Source organism: Dermacentor silvarum, chromosome 3 (genome assembly GCF_013339745.2).
Source record: "Dermacentor silvarum isolate Dsil-2018 chromosome 3, BIME_Dsil_1.4, whole genome shotgun sequence".
NCBI classification, from domain to species: domain Eukaryota; kingdom Metazoa; phylum Arthropoda; class Arachnida; order Ixodida; family Ixodidae; genus Dermacentor; species Dermacentor silvarum.
In genome coordinates, this window is record NC_051156.1 from 109,718,812 (window position 1) to 109,733,578 (window position 14,767).

The window sequence follows — 14,767 nt, forward strand, 5'->3', positions numbered from 1 at the left end:
TGTTTGCGGTGCAATACTTCATATTGAGAGAAAGAGCGACCAATAGCAGAGTTAAACAGAGTCAAATTTTACTTCCATGCGTCGGCGTAAAATTTAGAGCAGGAGTTTTTCGACTGACGCTCAAGGTAATGCGTTATGACTGGGATTTCAGCAGCATGCTTTGTAACTTCTACAAAATATATATCGCGTTCTGCCACCGGCCACTCACAAGGGGTTACAGGGGCTCGAGGTATTAAGCGATGTTCGCGAAATGAGATACACATTTCTTTTCGAAGTTCCCTCAAACACAGTGAGAAAGGCTGTCTCATAGAGGACCGATTACCAATCCTTCTCGGCTACCCTCGTAACCTGTCGCTCGCACCTACCACATAAAGCTCGCGGCCGCTATGTTGACGCACTTGGACTTTATACGGATAATCTAGGCGACACCGACGCTGACGCCGACACCAATGACGACGGCGGAAATTCGCCAGGAGTGTCCAGATAGCTCCTATCACAATAATGTATGAATGAATACATATGGACCAAAATATAACGTGATTCTGTTGTGTAAACTGTTCAACTGTCATTTCTTCGACAATTTTCAGCGTTCTTAGAAAAGTGCATGCTGGTAGAGTTGCGCCGCACCACAAAAAAAAATTGTGTTCGAGTTCATGACACTCCAGTGCAGCCTGAGTATTACCCCACTTTAGAAGTTGAACGTTACACTGTAGGTCAAACGTTGGTTTGGTGCTGAACGTCCGCAGGCTGAAGCTAAACTTCTGTGCTGCGCATCGACATTCCGTGAAACGTCGCAATTGCACGGAATGGAGTTGCAATGTGCCTATCTAACTGTATATCTTTGTTTCCTTTTGCTGCGCATGTATGTGTGGGCCCCTGCTTTCGCATGTAGGATAGGGAGCAGGCCTGCAGTAACAATTTACTTACAGCTAATATGCTGTTCAACAGGAGAATCTCTTCAAATCTGGTAGCACAGCCAGTATAGCGTAAGCAATTTTGGCGCAAGTATTTTCTATTGTACAGAAACTTTTTTACAGAAGTGGGTAAGTTTTGTTTTACGGCATAATAAGTCTCATGTCGTCATGTGTGCGGCACGCAAGAGCTATTCGGTCAGCAGACGCAAGTGCTTGCGCATTTGTCCTGTGTGGGTATGACAGCTTCCGCAGAGCGGAACAATGGACAGAAAACAGGGAATGTAGCAAAGTTTCAAAGCAGCTTGACAGAGTTATCATTGGCGGTCACTCTCGTTGTGAAATAGAATCAACGGCAGGAACAATTCTTTCCAGTAGCAGGTCTTCGCCCAACCTCTCATACTCAACTAGATCAATTATTCAAATGTATACTACATCACGTTTTTTATCATTTCTCATGTTGAAAATTGCTACTATTCTGCGTTTTTTAACAGTTCTGTTCTTCATACAAGGTGAGTAAAGCAATTTTTGTTCCTCTAGTGTAAGTTCACGGGTTCGTAGATTGCAATATACCGGGTGTTCATTATTAAGTTTTACGAAATTTTTAGAAACCGCCTGTGGCAGCTAGCATAATCATCATTGAGCGGGGTTATCGATGAGACCGACATTAGTAGCACGAGAAATCGAAACACATATTAAACGAATTAACAAAAGTTCCCTAATTAACTTCTTAGTGAATTACTTTACGACACATGTAGCAATTAAAGAATTGTAGCTGGTGAGCTCGTCAGGCGTATCGACATGGAATGAATCTCCAGAATTTCCAGATCAGAACCCCAGGGATCTCAGCGAAGCAAACTATCAGTGTCATACGTGTGCACATCATTTATACTTCTGATTAAGTGTGTGAAATATCCAAAAAACAACTTGTTCATAAAGAATTGTTGCAGGAGCTTTGCCCCTGTTCTCCAATATAATATTGTAATTAAGTAATTACATGGAAGAACTAGTAACTTTAATCTAGGAAGCATATACTTTGAATACCACACATTCGCTGACAGCGCGTCGTCGTCGTCGTTTTTACTCATTTCACTTCATGTCCTCACCTTACGCAAAAGCAGCAATACCACAGAACGGCCAGCTGTTCTGCACGTGGCGTACCGACCTTCCAGAAAGCATCGTCTCGATGGTTCAGATGCAAAAGAGACAAAAGCACAATATGTCGCCTTGAAGAAGACAAGTCCACTTGTCGAAACGTTGGCTGCTGCTCACATCTTGTTCTCGTGTTGCTCATCGTCCTAAAAAATACAAAGGTCACACACTATAACACTTATGAAGTAGAAAAGGAAAGAGGCACACAAGCAGGCTGAAGGAGAGTGGAAGTGAAATTTGCCTCGTCAGCATGTGTGATAGGGTTTTGTCCAGGAAAAAATGGATGATGTCATTCTACTACACACGACGGGATTTACGATTTGTGTCTTCAAGGAGAAATTCTCAGTTGACATCACTGAGAGAGAGATAAATGAGATGCGACAGGCAGAGAGAGAGAGGGAGAGATAACTTTATTTTGCCCAAAAGGTGTTTAGAGGAAGGGGTAATGACTGGGTTCTCCCCCGTCCGCCCTTTAGACGGCGGCCGGCAGCCCCTGGGCCGCAGCGGCGTCTTTCGCCATTTGGACTACTCTTGCTTGAACATCCTGGTCTGAGCTGAGCAGCACGGTCTCTCGCTGCTCCTCATATCTTATTATTAAATTTGGTTGTTGTGCTTTTCACCTGTTATTGTTATTACATTGTTTCTTGGGGTATGCCCACATTGTGTGTTGAAGATCTCCTCTGTTGTTACAATGCTTACATATGTCTCCGTATACGCCTGGGTGATAAAGCCAGGGAGGTTAACCGGAAGGTAGTTACCCAGTTTGCTACCCTGCAGTGGCGAAGGGGTAAGGGGAGACAGAAAGACAAAGAGAAATGCACACACATAGAAAGAGAGGGAGATAAAACACACGTACACACACATATACACAAAGGAACTCAGGAGTGTCACAGTCATGCAAGCCGGTCGCTTGTCCGAAAGAACTTCAGTAGTGCCATCATTGCCTTCTGATGTGAAGACCGCCGCAGCCGGCACTCTAAGATCGTAGCCCAGAAAGCAGCCGGTCATCGAGGCGTGCCAACGCCGTCACGAGCCGCAGTCTCTGGGATCTGTAGCGGGGACAATGACAAAAGCATTCGTAAAAGAAACATCACTGAGGCGAGGCAGGGCTCTATAGGGACTGAAGTAGCGGTGCAGTAACGTTTACCACCGACCGCGTCGGCGAATGCGTGTCCGTACCCAAACATGATTACCAGGTTGGTAGGTAACCTGGCAATGGTGAGTGTTATACCTCTCGGAGTTTATGCATTGCTAGTTATGGGGCGCGATTTTCTAGCGATGCCTTATGACTTATTCTATACTAGTCTTATCTTCCACCGCACACGGCCAGCTGATCCCGTAAACGCGAGCGGACCGCCGCTCTGACCACTGACAAAGCGCGATAAGTGCGAAAAGGCATTATTACCGGAAAGGCATCACTACAATATACCGGCCCTGAATTCGTTCGCGTGGGAGCTCGCGAAAGCCGCTGGCCAGCCGGGTTAATTCATCAGCATCAATGACAATGTTGTACAGATCAGGTAAGAGCATGGCGTCCAGCATTGTGGTTACCTCACGTCTGTGGAGCGACTGACCTCACGCCCGTGGAGTAGGGAATGGTGTAGTTATTAGAAAAACTGCGTTGTATGCGGATGTAATGTAAGGCAAAACGTCATCCCAGTTCTTGTTGTCGGTGTCCAACACGTGGAGAGCATGTCAGCGATCGTCGTCTTCAACCTTTCCGTAAGGCCATTTGGTCATTTGGCTGAGGATGATATGCGGTGGCTGGGCGATCAGCGGTTCCACGAAGAGTCATTACTTTTTGCATCATGTGTGCTGTAAAAGCTGCCCCATAGTCGGTTGAGTGCTGCTGTTGCACCATGCCGGAGAACGATGTCCTGGAGGAAAAAGTGGGAAATTTCACTGGCAGTGGCTCGCTGAAGGGCATTACTTTCGCAATATCGCGTTAGATAATCAGTAGCAACTGCGATCCAGTGCTTGCCAGCAATATACTTAGGGAACGGCCTGAGCAAGTTTACGCTGATTTGTTGAAATGGTGGTATTGGAGGTGTAACCGTTTTCAGGAAACCACCTGGGCACTGAGGTGGAGCATTTCGGCGCTGGCAGTCGCCGGAAGTTTCACACAATGCTTGTCTTCCTGGCTGAGCTTAGGCCAGTGGTAACGTTCACAAATTCGGGCCAAAATACGTGCGAATCCCAAGTGGTCTGAAGAGGGCTCATCATGGCAGCGGACAGAATATCGGCACTCAGCAGGATGAAACGACAAGCACAAGTCCAGTCACGGATGGCTAGAAGTTAGTTTTGTACACACCACTGCTGTGGAGCCAGAACAAATACGGTGAATGCGCGTTTCTCCGTGGAGTATGTGAGCAGCGGCCATAGTCAATAAGTTGTCTGATTTCTAAATCATCCCGGTGCTGCTGAGCCTAGTCAGATACATTGACAGTGCAGAGGAAACGACGGTCGTCATCGGTATCAATTGACACCGTTGAAAGTGAAGCGTGCGAAAGGCAGGCGCCTTCAGTGTGCCTCCAGCTAAACTTGTATTCAATTGGTGCGTCGAATTCACATCAAAGACGAAGGCTCCACCTGCCGAGACATGATAAAGAGTCTTAGACATTGGTTTCCCCACAGAGGGTGTGATGGTCGGTAACCGCTCCGAAGGGATGGCTGTAAAAATACGGCCGGAACTTAGCTGTTGCCCAGAAGACAGTTAAGCATTCATTTTCAGTGGTAGAGTAGTTTGTTTTTGCAGTCTTTAAAATGCGGCTAGCGTAAGCAATACCGCGCTCAACGCCATCTGTCCAATGCACAAGGACTGCACCAAGGCCGGTAAATGGCTAGAATGAGTGTGCAGTGGAGTGTCGGTATCGTCATCAAAGTTTCCCAGTAAGGATGGTGTCTGGAGGTGCTGCAGAAGTTCGCAGGTTTGTCTCTGCTCTGGAGCCCAAACAAACGGGATATCGTAATTTGTCAAACGTGTCAACCGTTCAGCGATCTTAGAAAAACTCTGCGCAAAGCCTCTCGGTATGTGCAGAGCTGCAAAAAGCGGCGCACATCACGTTTGTTGGCTGGTGGTGGAAATTTACCATCAGTCATACTCTCCTGGATCTGGCCGAACGCCACCATGACTAACAACGCGAAATGTGTAGTGCCTTGTATCTGCACAAAAATACGTAATTTGCAGAGTTAAGACATTAAGTCGGTAGGATAGGGTAAATTGACATGATTGGTCGCTTTGTAAGTAATATGGAACAATTTAAAGCAAAAAAGTCAATAGTGAATACCCATAGCGAGACATATGCATCATCATCAGCTTATACTTATGTCCACTACAGGATGAAGGCCTCTACCTGCGATCTCTAATTACCCCTGTCTTGCGCTAGCTGATTCCAACTTGCACCTGCAAATTTCACAACTTCTTCACCACACCGAGTTTTCTGCCTTCAACTGCGCTTCACTTCTCTTGGTACTCATTCTGTAACTCTAATGGTCTACCGGTTATCCCTCCTACGCATTACATGGCCCGCCCAGCTCCGTTTTTTCTTCTTAATGTCAGCCCGAATATTGTCTAACCCCGTTTGCTCTCTGATCCACACCGCTCTATTCCTGTCTGTTGACGTTATGCCTAAAAATATTCGTTTCATCGCTCTTTGTACGGTCCTGAACTTGTTCTCGAGATTATTTGTTAACCTCCAAGTTTCTGCAACATATGTTAGCACCGGTAGAATGCAATGATTCTACACTTTTCTTTTCAACGACAGTGGTAACCCTCCTGTCAGGATTTGGTAATACCTAGCATATGCACTCCAACCCAATTTTATTCTTCTGTAAGTTTTCTTCTCATGATCAGTGTCCCCTGTGAGTAATTGAGCTAGATAGATGTACTGCTTTACAGATTCTAGAGGCTGACTGGCGATCCTGAATTCTTGTTCCCTTGATCGGCTATTGAACATTATCCTTGTCTTCTGCAGATTAATCTTCAACCCCACTCTTACACTTTGTCGGCTAAGGTTCTCAATCATTTCTTGTAATTTGTCCCCATTGTTGATGAATAGGACAATGTCATCTGCAAACTGAAGGTTGCTGACATATTCGCCGTTGAGGGTCACTCCTAAGCTTTCCCAGTGTAAGAGCTTTAACACTACTTCTAAGCTAGCAGTGAACAGCATTGGAGGATAGTGTGTCCTTGCCTGACCTCTTTCTTGATACGTCTCTTTCTACTTTCCTTGTGGAGAACCAAGTTAGCTTATGCATCTTTGTAGATATTTGCCAAGGTATTCACATATGCCTGCTGTACTCCTTGAATACGCAATGCCTCCATGACTGCTGGTATCTCCACTGCATCAAATGCTTTTTCATAATCTATGAAAGCCGAATAGTGAGGTTGATTGTACTCCGCCTATTTCTCGATTGCCTTATTGATGACATGGATATGATCCATCCTAGAATATTCCTTCCTGAAGCCAGCTTGTTCTCTTGGTTGAATGAAGTCAAGTGCTGCCCTTATTCTAGTAGAAATTATCTTGATTGATATTTTATATAATACTGAAAGCAAGCTATTGGGCATATAATTCTTCATTCTTTAACGTCTCCCTTCTTATGGATAAGTACCATGTTGGCGTTCTTCCAGCTATCTGGTGCACTTGAAGTCGTGAGGCAATGCGTATAAAGGGCTGCAAGCTTTTCAAGCATTATATCTCCATAGAGGTACACATATTCCATAGAGGTACACAGCTCTCCTTAAAAATGCATGGGGAACCTTATAGTAGAAGTAGGCCAGCTGACATTTTGGGGTGGGTCCGCTTGAAATATGTGGTTGAACCAAATTGAAATTTGTAGATGGGCGAACTGAAATTTTGGTATTGACACACTTAAAACTATGGGATGGGCCAACTTAAATCTGGCTGTGTGCCAACTTTAAATTTGCACATGGGCCAACTTGAAATGTGTGGGTGGGCCAACTTGAAATGCGGGTTGGACATACTTAAATGACGGGGGGGGGGCACCATAAAATTTGCGGGTGTACCAACTTAAAATCCAGATTTGAGTTAAATATAAATTTGGACTTGGCTAACTTGAAATTTGGGGGTGGGCGAGGTTCAAATGTAGAGGTTGGCCAACTCAAATTAGGGAGTGGGCCAACATGATATTTTAGGGTGTGCGAACATCAATTTTAAGGTGGGCCAACTGAAAATTGGGGGTGGATCAACTTGAAGTTTTGGAGATGGGCAAACTTGAAATCTGGGGGCAGGCCAAGGTAAATTTGGGGGAAGGCCAAGTTCAAATTGGGGAGTGGGTTTACCCAAATGAGGAGATGGGCCAAGTTGAAATCTGGGGTGTGCCAAATTGTAATTTAGGGTTGAACCATCTTAAATTTTGGGGTGGTCAATCTTGAAATTTGGGTGTGGGCCTACTTGCGAGTTTAGGGTGGGACAATGTCCAAATAAATGCTGCTGAGATGCTTGGCGAGTTTTCATTGAGCTTTATCGAGGCGCAGTTAGAACGCAGACGAGAGCTTGCGTGGACAAGGAAGGCGCGCATAACAGAGGCTTGCGAGAGCAAAGCGAGGGTGACATGCCATCGTGGCGATAGATTCTCCGCTCATGCAACGCCTCACGCGCTACTGCCGCAGCTGGTTGGTGTTCTATTGCGACCGCTCTGCTCCATCGAGGTACGCTAGTGCCCGGTGTTCGGGCTCAATTGGTACAATTGCATTCAAGGGGTCAGATTCGGCGAGATAATCTGACAATTCTCTACTTGAAATTTGTGAGTGGGCCAAATCTGCCGACTGCCATATCGGATTGGAATGTACTTCCTGATGGTATCGTCAATGAAACTAATTCTGTAAAATTTAAACAGTTATTATTACAGCAGTGTTGTCCACAGCCCCACTAGTAAGCCCTTTTTTGGCTTTGTAATTTTCATGTGTTGACTGTGTTTAACCTGTTTTTTGCAACTTGTATTAATGTCTTTTTTGTTGTCGTTTTTATTTTTTGTTACGCCCCCCCCCCCCTCTTATGTAATGCCCCATCAGGGGCCCTTAAGGGCAAATAAATGATGATGATGATGATGACTAAAGCCTAAGCACTCTTTGCCACCGGAAAGGCCATAGGTAGACGAGTATGAGCTAGGAAAGGGAAGTAAGCAAGACTAAATAACAAAGTGGCAGTCGAGTCAAACAATGCTTACACTTAAGTGGAAAATTCTCAGAATTTCCATAGCTTTTCAGTGAGAGACGTGGAGAGGGAATTGCCGGAACCACTGATTCAAGTCAGTGCAAGTGTTTCTCAAACGTCTGAGAAGAACAACTATGTCGTCTAAGTAGAAGAGACACAATTCTCGCTTAGGACCTGGCAGAACAGTGTCCGTCATCATTTGAAAGGTCGCAGTAACTGAGCATAGTCCAAATAGCAGCACGTTAAATTCATAAAGCCCGTCCGCAGTTACAAACGCTCTATTTAGCAATCATATTCGTGAGCTTTGACTGCCAGTATCAGCTTCGTTATTTCATCGAGGAGAAGAATCGGGCATGTCAAAGGCTGTCTAGTGACGTTTATGTGGGGAAGAAAGTAGATATCCTTTTTTGTCATCTTGTTCAGTTTGCTGTAATCCACACAAAATGGAAGACTCCCATTCTCTCTTTTTTTTCACATGTACGATTGGGGGCCGCCCACGGGCTGGTTGAGGATTGCATTACGTCGTCGTCGAGCGTTTGCTTCACATGAAAATGAATCGCCTCTTTCTCCTTTTGTGATACTCGGCAGGCGTGCTGACGGAAGGGCGGTTCAGTCAGGTCTATTATATTGGTGTCTGCTGTTGGTGTCTGCTTTAATTTACATGCAGACATTAAACTTTCGGTTAATATCCATAAAACACTGTGTATAGGCTCTTTCTGTGTGGCTAAAGGATTATGATTTACGTCGACAGTACTGACAACCCCTGTGTTCGCTTTTGACGGCTGCAGAAAGCTCCGAAAACGTAGAGCTTTGTGCCTTCAAAATGTTTCTCAAGTAAGCGTTAGCCGTTCGCCTTACCAGGTGTTGGTACACACCGCTGAAGTTCATAACTAAAAGCTCACTGGTCCTGCGGTACATTTGTTGCGGTACATTTCCGGTACAGTCGAATAATGGCACAAGTGACGTAGGCTTCCCGAGTCAATAGCACTGACAGGATTCCTTCAGCGATGCTGCTATTGCTACGATCGGAGTCGCTCTCAGCCGTTATGAACATACGGGTTTGTGGTTGGAGTGTCTCAGCATAATTCACAACACGTAGCGCTGTGCTGAGCCCATTACCATCTTGCATTCCGTGCGTGGGGCTGTCAGAAAACGCTTGTCAGAAAACCAAAGATCCATAACTGCTTGGTGCTCGCAAAGAAAATCCATCCTAGGCAAGACTTTCCGGCAATCCTCGCGTAATTTAATGAAACACGCAATGCAGCAATTGGGAGCATGGTGGTGCATCTCCCAATTGGCGTCAAAAGATGCCCACCTGCTGTCCGGATGCTTGGTCCGTGCCATGGCGTCGTGACATTAATGAGTTTGGCAACTACAAAAAAAGCGGCTCCAATGTCCACGAGGGCAGTGACCGGTTGACTGGGTAATTGTCGGCATGAGTGGGAATATGAGCAGAAGCATATCTGGCGTCGACTGCATGTGGCTATGAAAAGGAAACGTAGATGGTCGGCTGGCGTGTCGGAGGAGGATGGTTATATATTGGTTAATGGCGGCGCACCCCCGGATGTCACGGCTCTTAGCTTCCCTCGTGTGAACTTTGTGAGCTATAGGTCACATAGTTGATCTGCCCCCAACTCCGTGAACGAACGCCGAGTCTAGGCTAGGTGACGTAGAGTGTCGAGAGGATAGAGAGCGAAGCTGGCGAATCTGTAGAGCCGGTGACTGGTGGTTTTCCAAGTATTTGGAAATAGCTCGGTGCACTTCAATATCACGGGGTCGACGTGTCTGTAGGCCAAACCCAGCAAGACTCATCTGCTGGTATGTTCACTCTTGGTAGAGGTGCCCTGCTTTACAATAATGATAGCAGAGTGGCAGATTGTCGGAAGTGTTCCACACACTGAATTTCCGCACGTTTAAACTTGGGCTTCCGTAGAAGTACTGTGCCGTCTGTTACGTGGATGAATGGAATGGATAGCTGACTGCCGGCATTGGAGCGCGTAAGGCATCGGCGTACTTCAGAAGAAGGGCCTCGGCTGGTCGAACGACCAGCAGTTTTACCAACTGCGGATCCCTTCGCCGACCACATCAGTCAAAGCAGTCAGTGTGGTTGAGCAGACACTGCGTGAACTTTTTGCAGCTCATGTACACGCACTAGTTTCCTACGGGTCCTTAAATCAGAGGTTACCGTGGACAATGAGAGATGTAGAGTCGCTTGGGCTCTCGTACTCCGAAGACCGCTGCCGTAGCATATGCTGTATTGTTCATGCTTCACTGAGGAATTCGGCTAGTGTACCTGGTAGGCTGCGAATGACATCTGCGAACGACTGTGTATTCCCTCCCCGCATCAACCAGCGTAGGTTCTTTTTTTCTGTCATGCCGGGGTCAGATCGCCTTAATAGCCGCGACATGTCCTCAACCAAAATGCCGACGCTCTTTTTGGTATCTGATTCATTGAATTGAGGGCGCGTTCAGCTTGCTCCTTAGCGTACGAACTTCCATAATTATTTCGCAGCTGGCTACGAAATTCAGGTTAGGTTGCCAGGCTGGCTTCATGGTTTTCTAACCAGGTGCAGACTGAGCCATGTAGAGCTAAGTAAACATACCGGTACTTCTGGTGGTCGCCCGATTAGTTCTAATGGTCCAACCAGTCCTCAACGTCTTCAGAACGGCCAAAGAATGACCAGCTGTTATGCACATGGTAATATTGACGATATGAGGCACATGACAAATCTTTGGTGCTCACTTCTTAGTGATAAGATGAAGGAAAGAAAGGCACAGACTGAATTGCTTCCTTTAAAGCTCTGAAACTCGCAATTACAAATAGCTTTGTCGCTTATGATGTTCTCTTGAGTGTGAGACGCCGTTTTTATCAAATCCTAAATATAACTGACATTTATTTTCCTCGCACTAATATCACTTGCATTGGAGGTTGCGTGCCTAGGCGCGATGATCACGTATCAAAAAAAAGAATTCTAGTTCGTTTTTCGAAGGAACTAACGTACAGATGCAGCAGAAAGCGATTAGCACAAGTGACCGATCACTCGATCAGATAAATTGCGGCACACGACGCTGTTGTTCCCTAGCACACCTGAGAACGAGAGTGCCAGTCAGACCGTTTTTGAAACATGAATCATGTGGCACTTTCAATACTAGTGTGCACGGTAACAATAGAGCCGTGTACCGAAATTTCCCTGCTGCGGCCATCGGCCACCTGTGCTAATCTTTTTCCGCTGCACAGGAAAAAGATTCTAAGAAAAAAATTTCACACAGTGTGACCATCGGTAGTAGTGATTTGAACCTTTCGTATCAGTATTGTGGTGGAAGGTTTTTGATACTTGACAGTAAAGATGAGCCTACATATTTCATTACCACGCAGTTTACACGTTGTTATAAGCAACCAATGGTGACCAATGCGCATCTCGAGTGTGCAAATTATTCCTCATTAACAGTTTGCAGTAAGGATCAGTCTTATAATACGTCAGCCCTTACCTCAAAATAAATTTACTTTTTTAAAGCCTTAGCTGTCTATGTTGGCGGTGCCCTGGGCGAAACTGGGCCGAGACGAAAAATTCCCGGATTGGCGCGACATTTCTCAGGGAGGGTACCGTAAACAAAGTAAATCAGCGGCTTTGAAAATAAAATTTGGTACATTTCGGTATGGGTAGGAATCGGAACCTGGGCCTTCGGTATGCGAGACGAGCATGCTTCCCTGAAGACATGGCTGCTCCACGGTTCTGGCTTACTGAAGGTGTGCTTAGCGCGTGCGTGATTGCACACGTCACGTCGCAGCCACCTGGCTGACTAAAGGTGTGGCCTAGTGCGGCACTAGGCCATATCTTCCTGAGGTACTATGTTATATGTTCATACGTCGCGTTCCGCAGGTCGCCTTAGTGCCACCCGTACACTTTCCGTTGCCCCTCGTTATCTCTTACAAGAAATCTATCGGCGATTGTATAACATATTGCATTACCAATACGCCTTACAACGAACTCGGGTGCCGATTGTATAACTATGTATTACATAATGTGCAGCACACTTTCGCATTCTTGTTTTGCAAAGGTGTAACACCTTCTGTACTTTTTTTTCTGTTTTGCATTCAGGAACAGTCTGTCAAAATGAAGCAGTTTACCGAAGGAAACGGTATTGTCGTCGACTTTTTACACCTGCGATTGTAAGTATATGACTTCAGGGAAGGATTCGCGTTGCTGTACGAGGTGGGCATACAGTGTGACGTCTTATTAGAAATAGCGGTTCTTGTGGGAATAATACTTTTTAAACAAGGTTGATCCTTGATTTCATTGACGCATACATTGTAAGGATGCGTGATTGTGACCCGTTTTTCAAAATTGGTAATGACTAGAGGCCGGATCTTTAGGCATTAAAAAAGCGCGTTTTAGGCGCCAAAAATAGGCAGGCAAAACGACGTTTTAGGCCTCCAACGTCATAAACATAGGCGCAATAAATTTTTACATAAACGCAAATAATTTCAAAAGAAGATGCACGCGGCCTATATCTACGATAGGAAAACAAGAATTTTTTTGTCTATGATGGCACAAAGGCGCCAAGAGTAGAACATAGCCATGCAATTGTCCCATAAAACTGCTGGACTAATGACGATCAATTAGCTTCATTCAATAAGCACACTGCTCATATTCATGTTCAATGGCCACTGTACTCGAGCGTCGCATATAGTGAAACACGCATGAAAAAGAATACTGAAAGCTGGGAATACTGATTTAAAAAATTATACTTTATCTCTGCCTGACGCAATTAAATTGCAAATTACAAATAGCAATTGCAAATTGCAAATTGCAATTTACAAATAACAATTGCAATAGAGACTACGATTTATTAAGAAATTAGCATGTTCTTACATGAGGACTGTTAGGTACAACTCTTCGCAATTTCCTCATATACAATGACATTATCCAAATTGTACAGGCCAGACGTCCCAACACTGCCAAATACAGTTCCACCCATTTGAAGTGCCCATGTTTGAAAATATCTGTTTGGAGAGCACGCGGAACGTAGTCTAAGAATTACTGTGAAGACTGTGGAAACAATAGCAAACTACCACCACCTCCAGATTTTTGGATTCAAAATTGTGCCTCTTGTCACTGAGATTGATCTCGTACGCTAGAAGGAACGCCCGACGGCGGTGAACAATTTAAAAAGTAAATTACAAACAAAACAAAAGCCGCGTGCACATAACATTTTTCTTTCTTCTTTTGCTCTTCATTCTCCTTTCCCCCAGACGGCTCTCCGCGGTTTCGCATTCGTCAACTGCTCGCGCAATGTCAGAGCCGCGGCGTATGCTCGCCCGCGCGTCCCATTTCAATGCTGCTAGCAGTTGTTTTCCGGGAGTTGGTTGAACTGAAGGACTAGGTTGAACCCCATAGAGTTCCGAACAGTCAATGTTGCCCGGTAACATGAATAACGGTTCTAACTGCACCCGAAAGCGAAACTTGAGACTAAATAGTGTTCATAAAGGCGCCGATATTGAAAATAAGCATTTATAGGCATTTAGGAGCAAACGCCAAAATAGGCATTTATAGGCACTATAAAAACACTATAAATGCCCTTCTTAACCTCTAATTCATGCTCATATATCAAAGTGGGGCGATAGGAGCGCAAAGAACAAAAAAGGCATTTGCCTAAAATCCGGTCTCTAGTAATAACTGTGAGCTGAAACTCAGCAATGGAGTCACAAGGCATACTGCTGAAAGACCAGGACATATGATGTATTGGTAATTTGTTTATTGTATTCTTGGCATATTGCTTCTATGTTGCTCAAGTGAACAGATTGCAAGTACACGTCCCATTGCGGATGCCATAGGCATCTTCTGTAATGCCACGGCTCATGGCCTCTTTGAGGCGTAGTAAATAAGTAAATCAACAAAACAAAGGAGATATGCGAATACGTTAGCAGTAAGAAGGTAAATTGTACTGTATTCGCATGCATAAATTTTTTATCACTGCCTCATTTCGTCTCCGTTTAATGCTTTTCTGCAGTACATATATGTAGGGTGTCACTTCGTCCTATCTTTCGAGTGCCCTGCGGTTAAATATTACTCTTGAATGGCAAAATGTGAAATAAAACAGTTTTGAGTTAAAACAAGATTAACAATGCTTTTAAAATTTCTAATCAGCTTAGAGCAATGGCCACACTATAACAGCCGACGTTATCCCGTAAAACCCCTGACATTTGCACTCAGATCGACCCCATCTAAAATACACGTTGACACATCGATGCGTTTTTCATGCTAGTGAAATATAACATTTCGATCGCTTCACTGGGAAGCTTCAGGAGTTTTTTTGTTGACTTTATCTCACTTTTCAGAATTCAGCCATCGGCGTGTGTACATTTCCGTGTCTATTATTATCCCGCGAAGAACCTCCAAAGATACTTGTGCAGTGGGAGCCCGACGGAAGTCTTTGCAAGGTATGCGCCACACTTACTTTTTCGCAAGGCCTTTCGCGCATATTGCTGCACACAACGGCATATTGTGGCACTCTTCAATGAAG

At 45.0% G+C, this 14,767-nt stretch overlaps 1 protein-coding gene across 1 annotated transcript in view; it reads left to right on the plus strand.

Moving 5' to 3' along the window:
• The first annotated feature begins 1,241 nt into the window (after positions 1-1,241).
• The window catches only part of LOC125943935 (uncharacterized PE-PGRS family protein PE_PGRS54-like), a 91,780-nt gene continuing 78,254 nt past the window's right edge, over positions 1,242-14,767 (plus strand). The window contains exons 1-3 of the mRNA XM_049663519.1: positions 1,242-1,423; positions 12,343-12,413; positions 14,583-14,684. Coding sequence (XP_049519476.1) covers positions 1,336-1,423; positions 12,343-12,413; positions 14,583-14,684 — 261 coding nt within the window. The 5' untranslated portion in view covers positions 1,242-1,335. The remainder of the gene's footprint in view (positions 1,424-12,342; positions 12,414-14,582; positions 14,685-14,767) is intronic.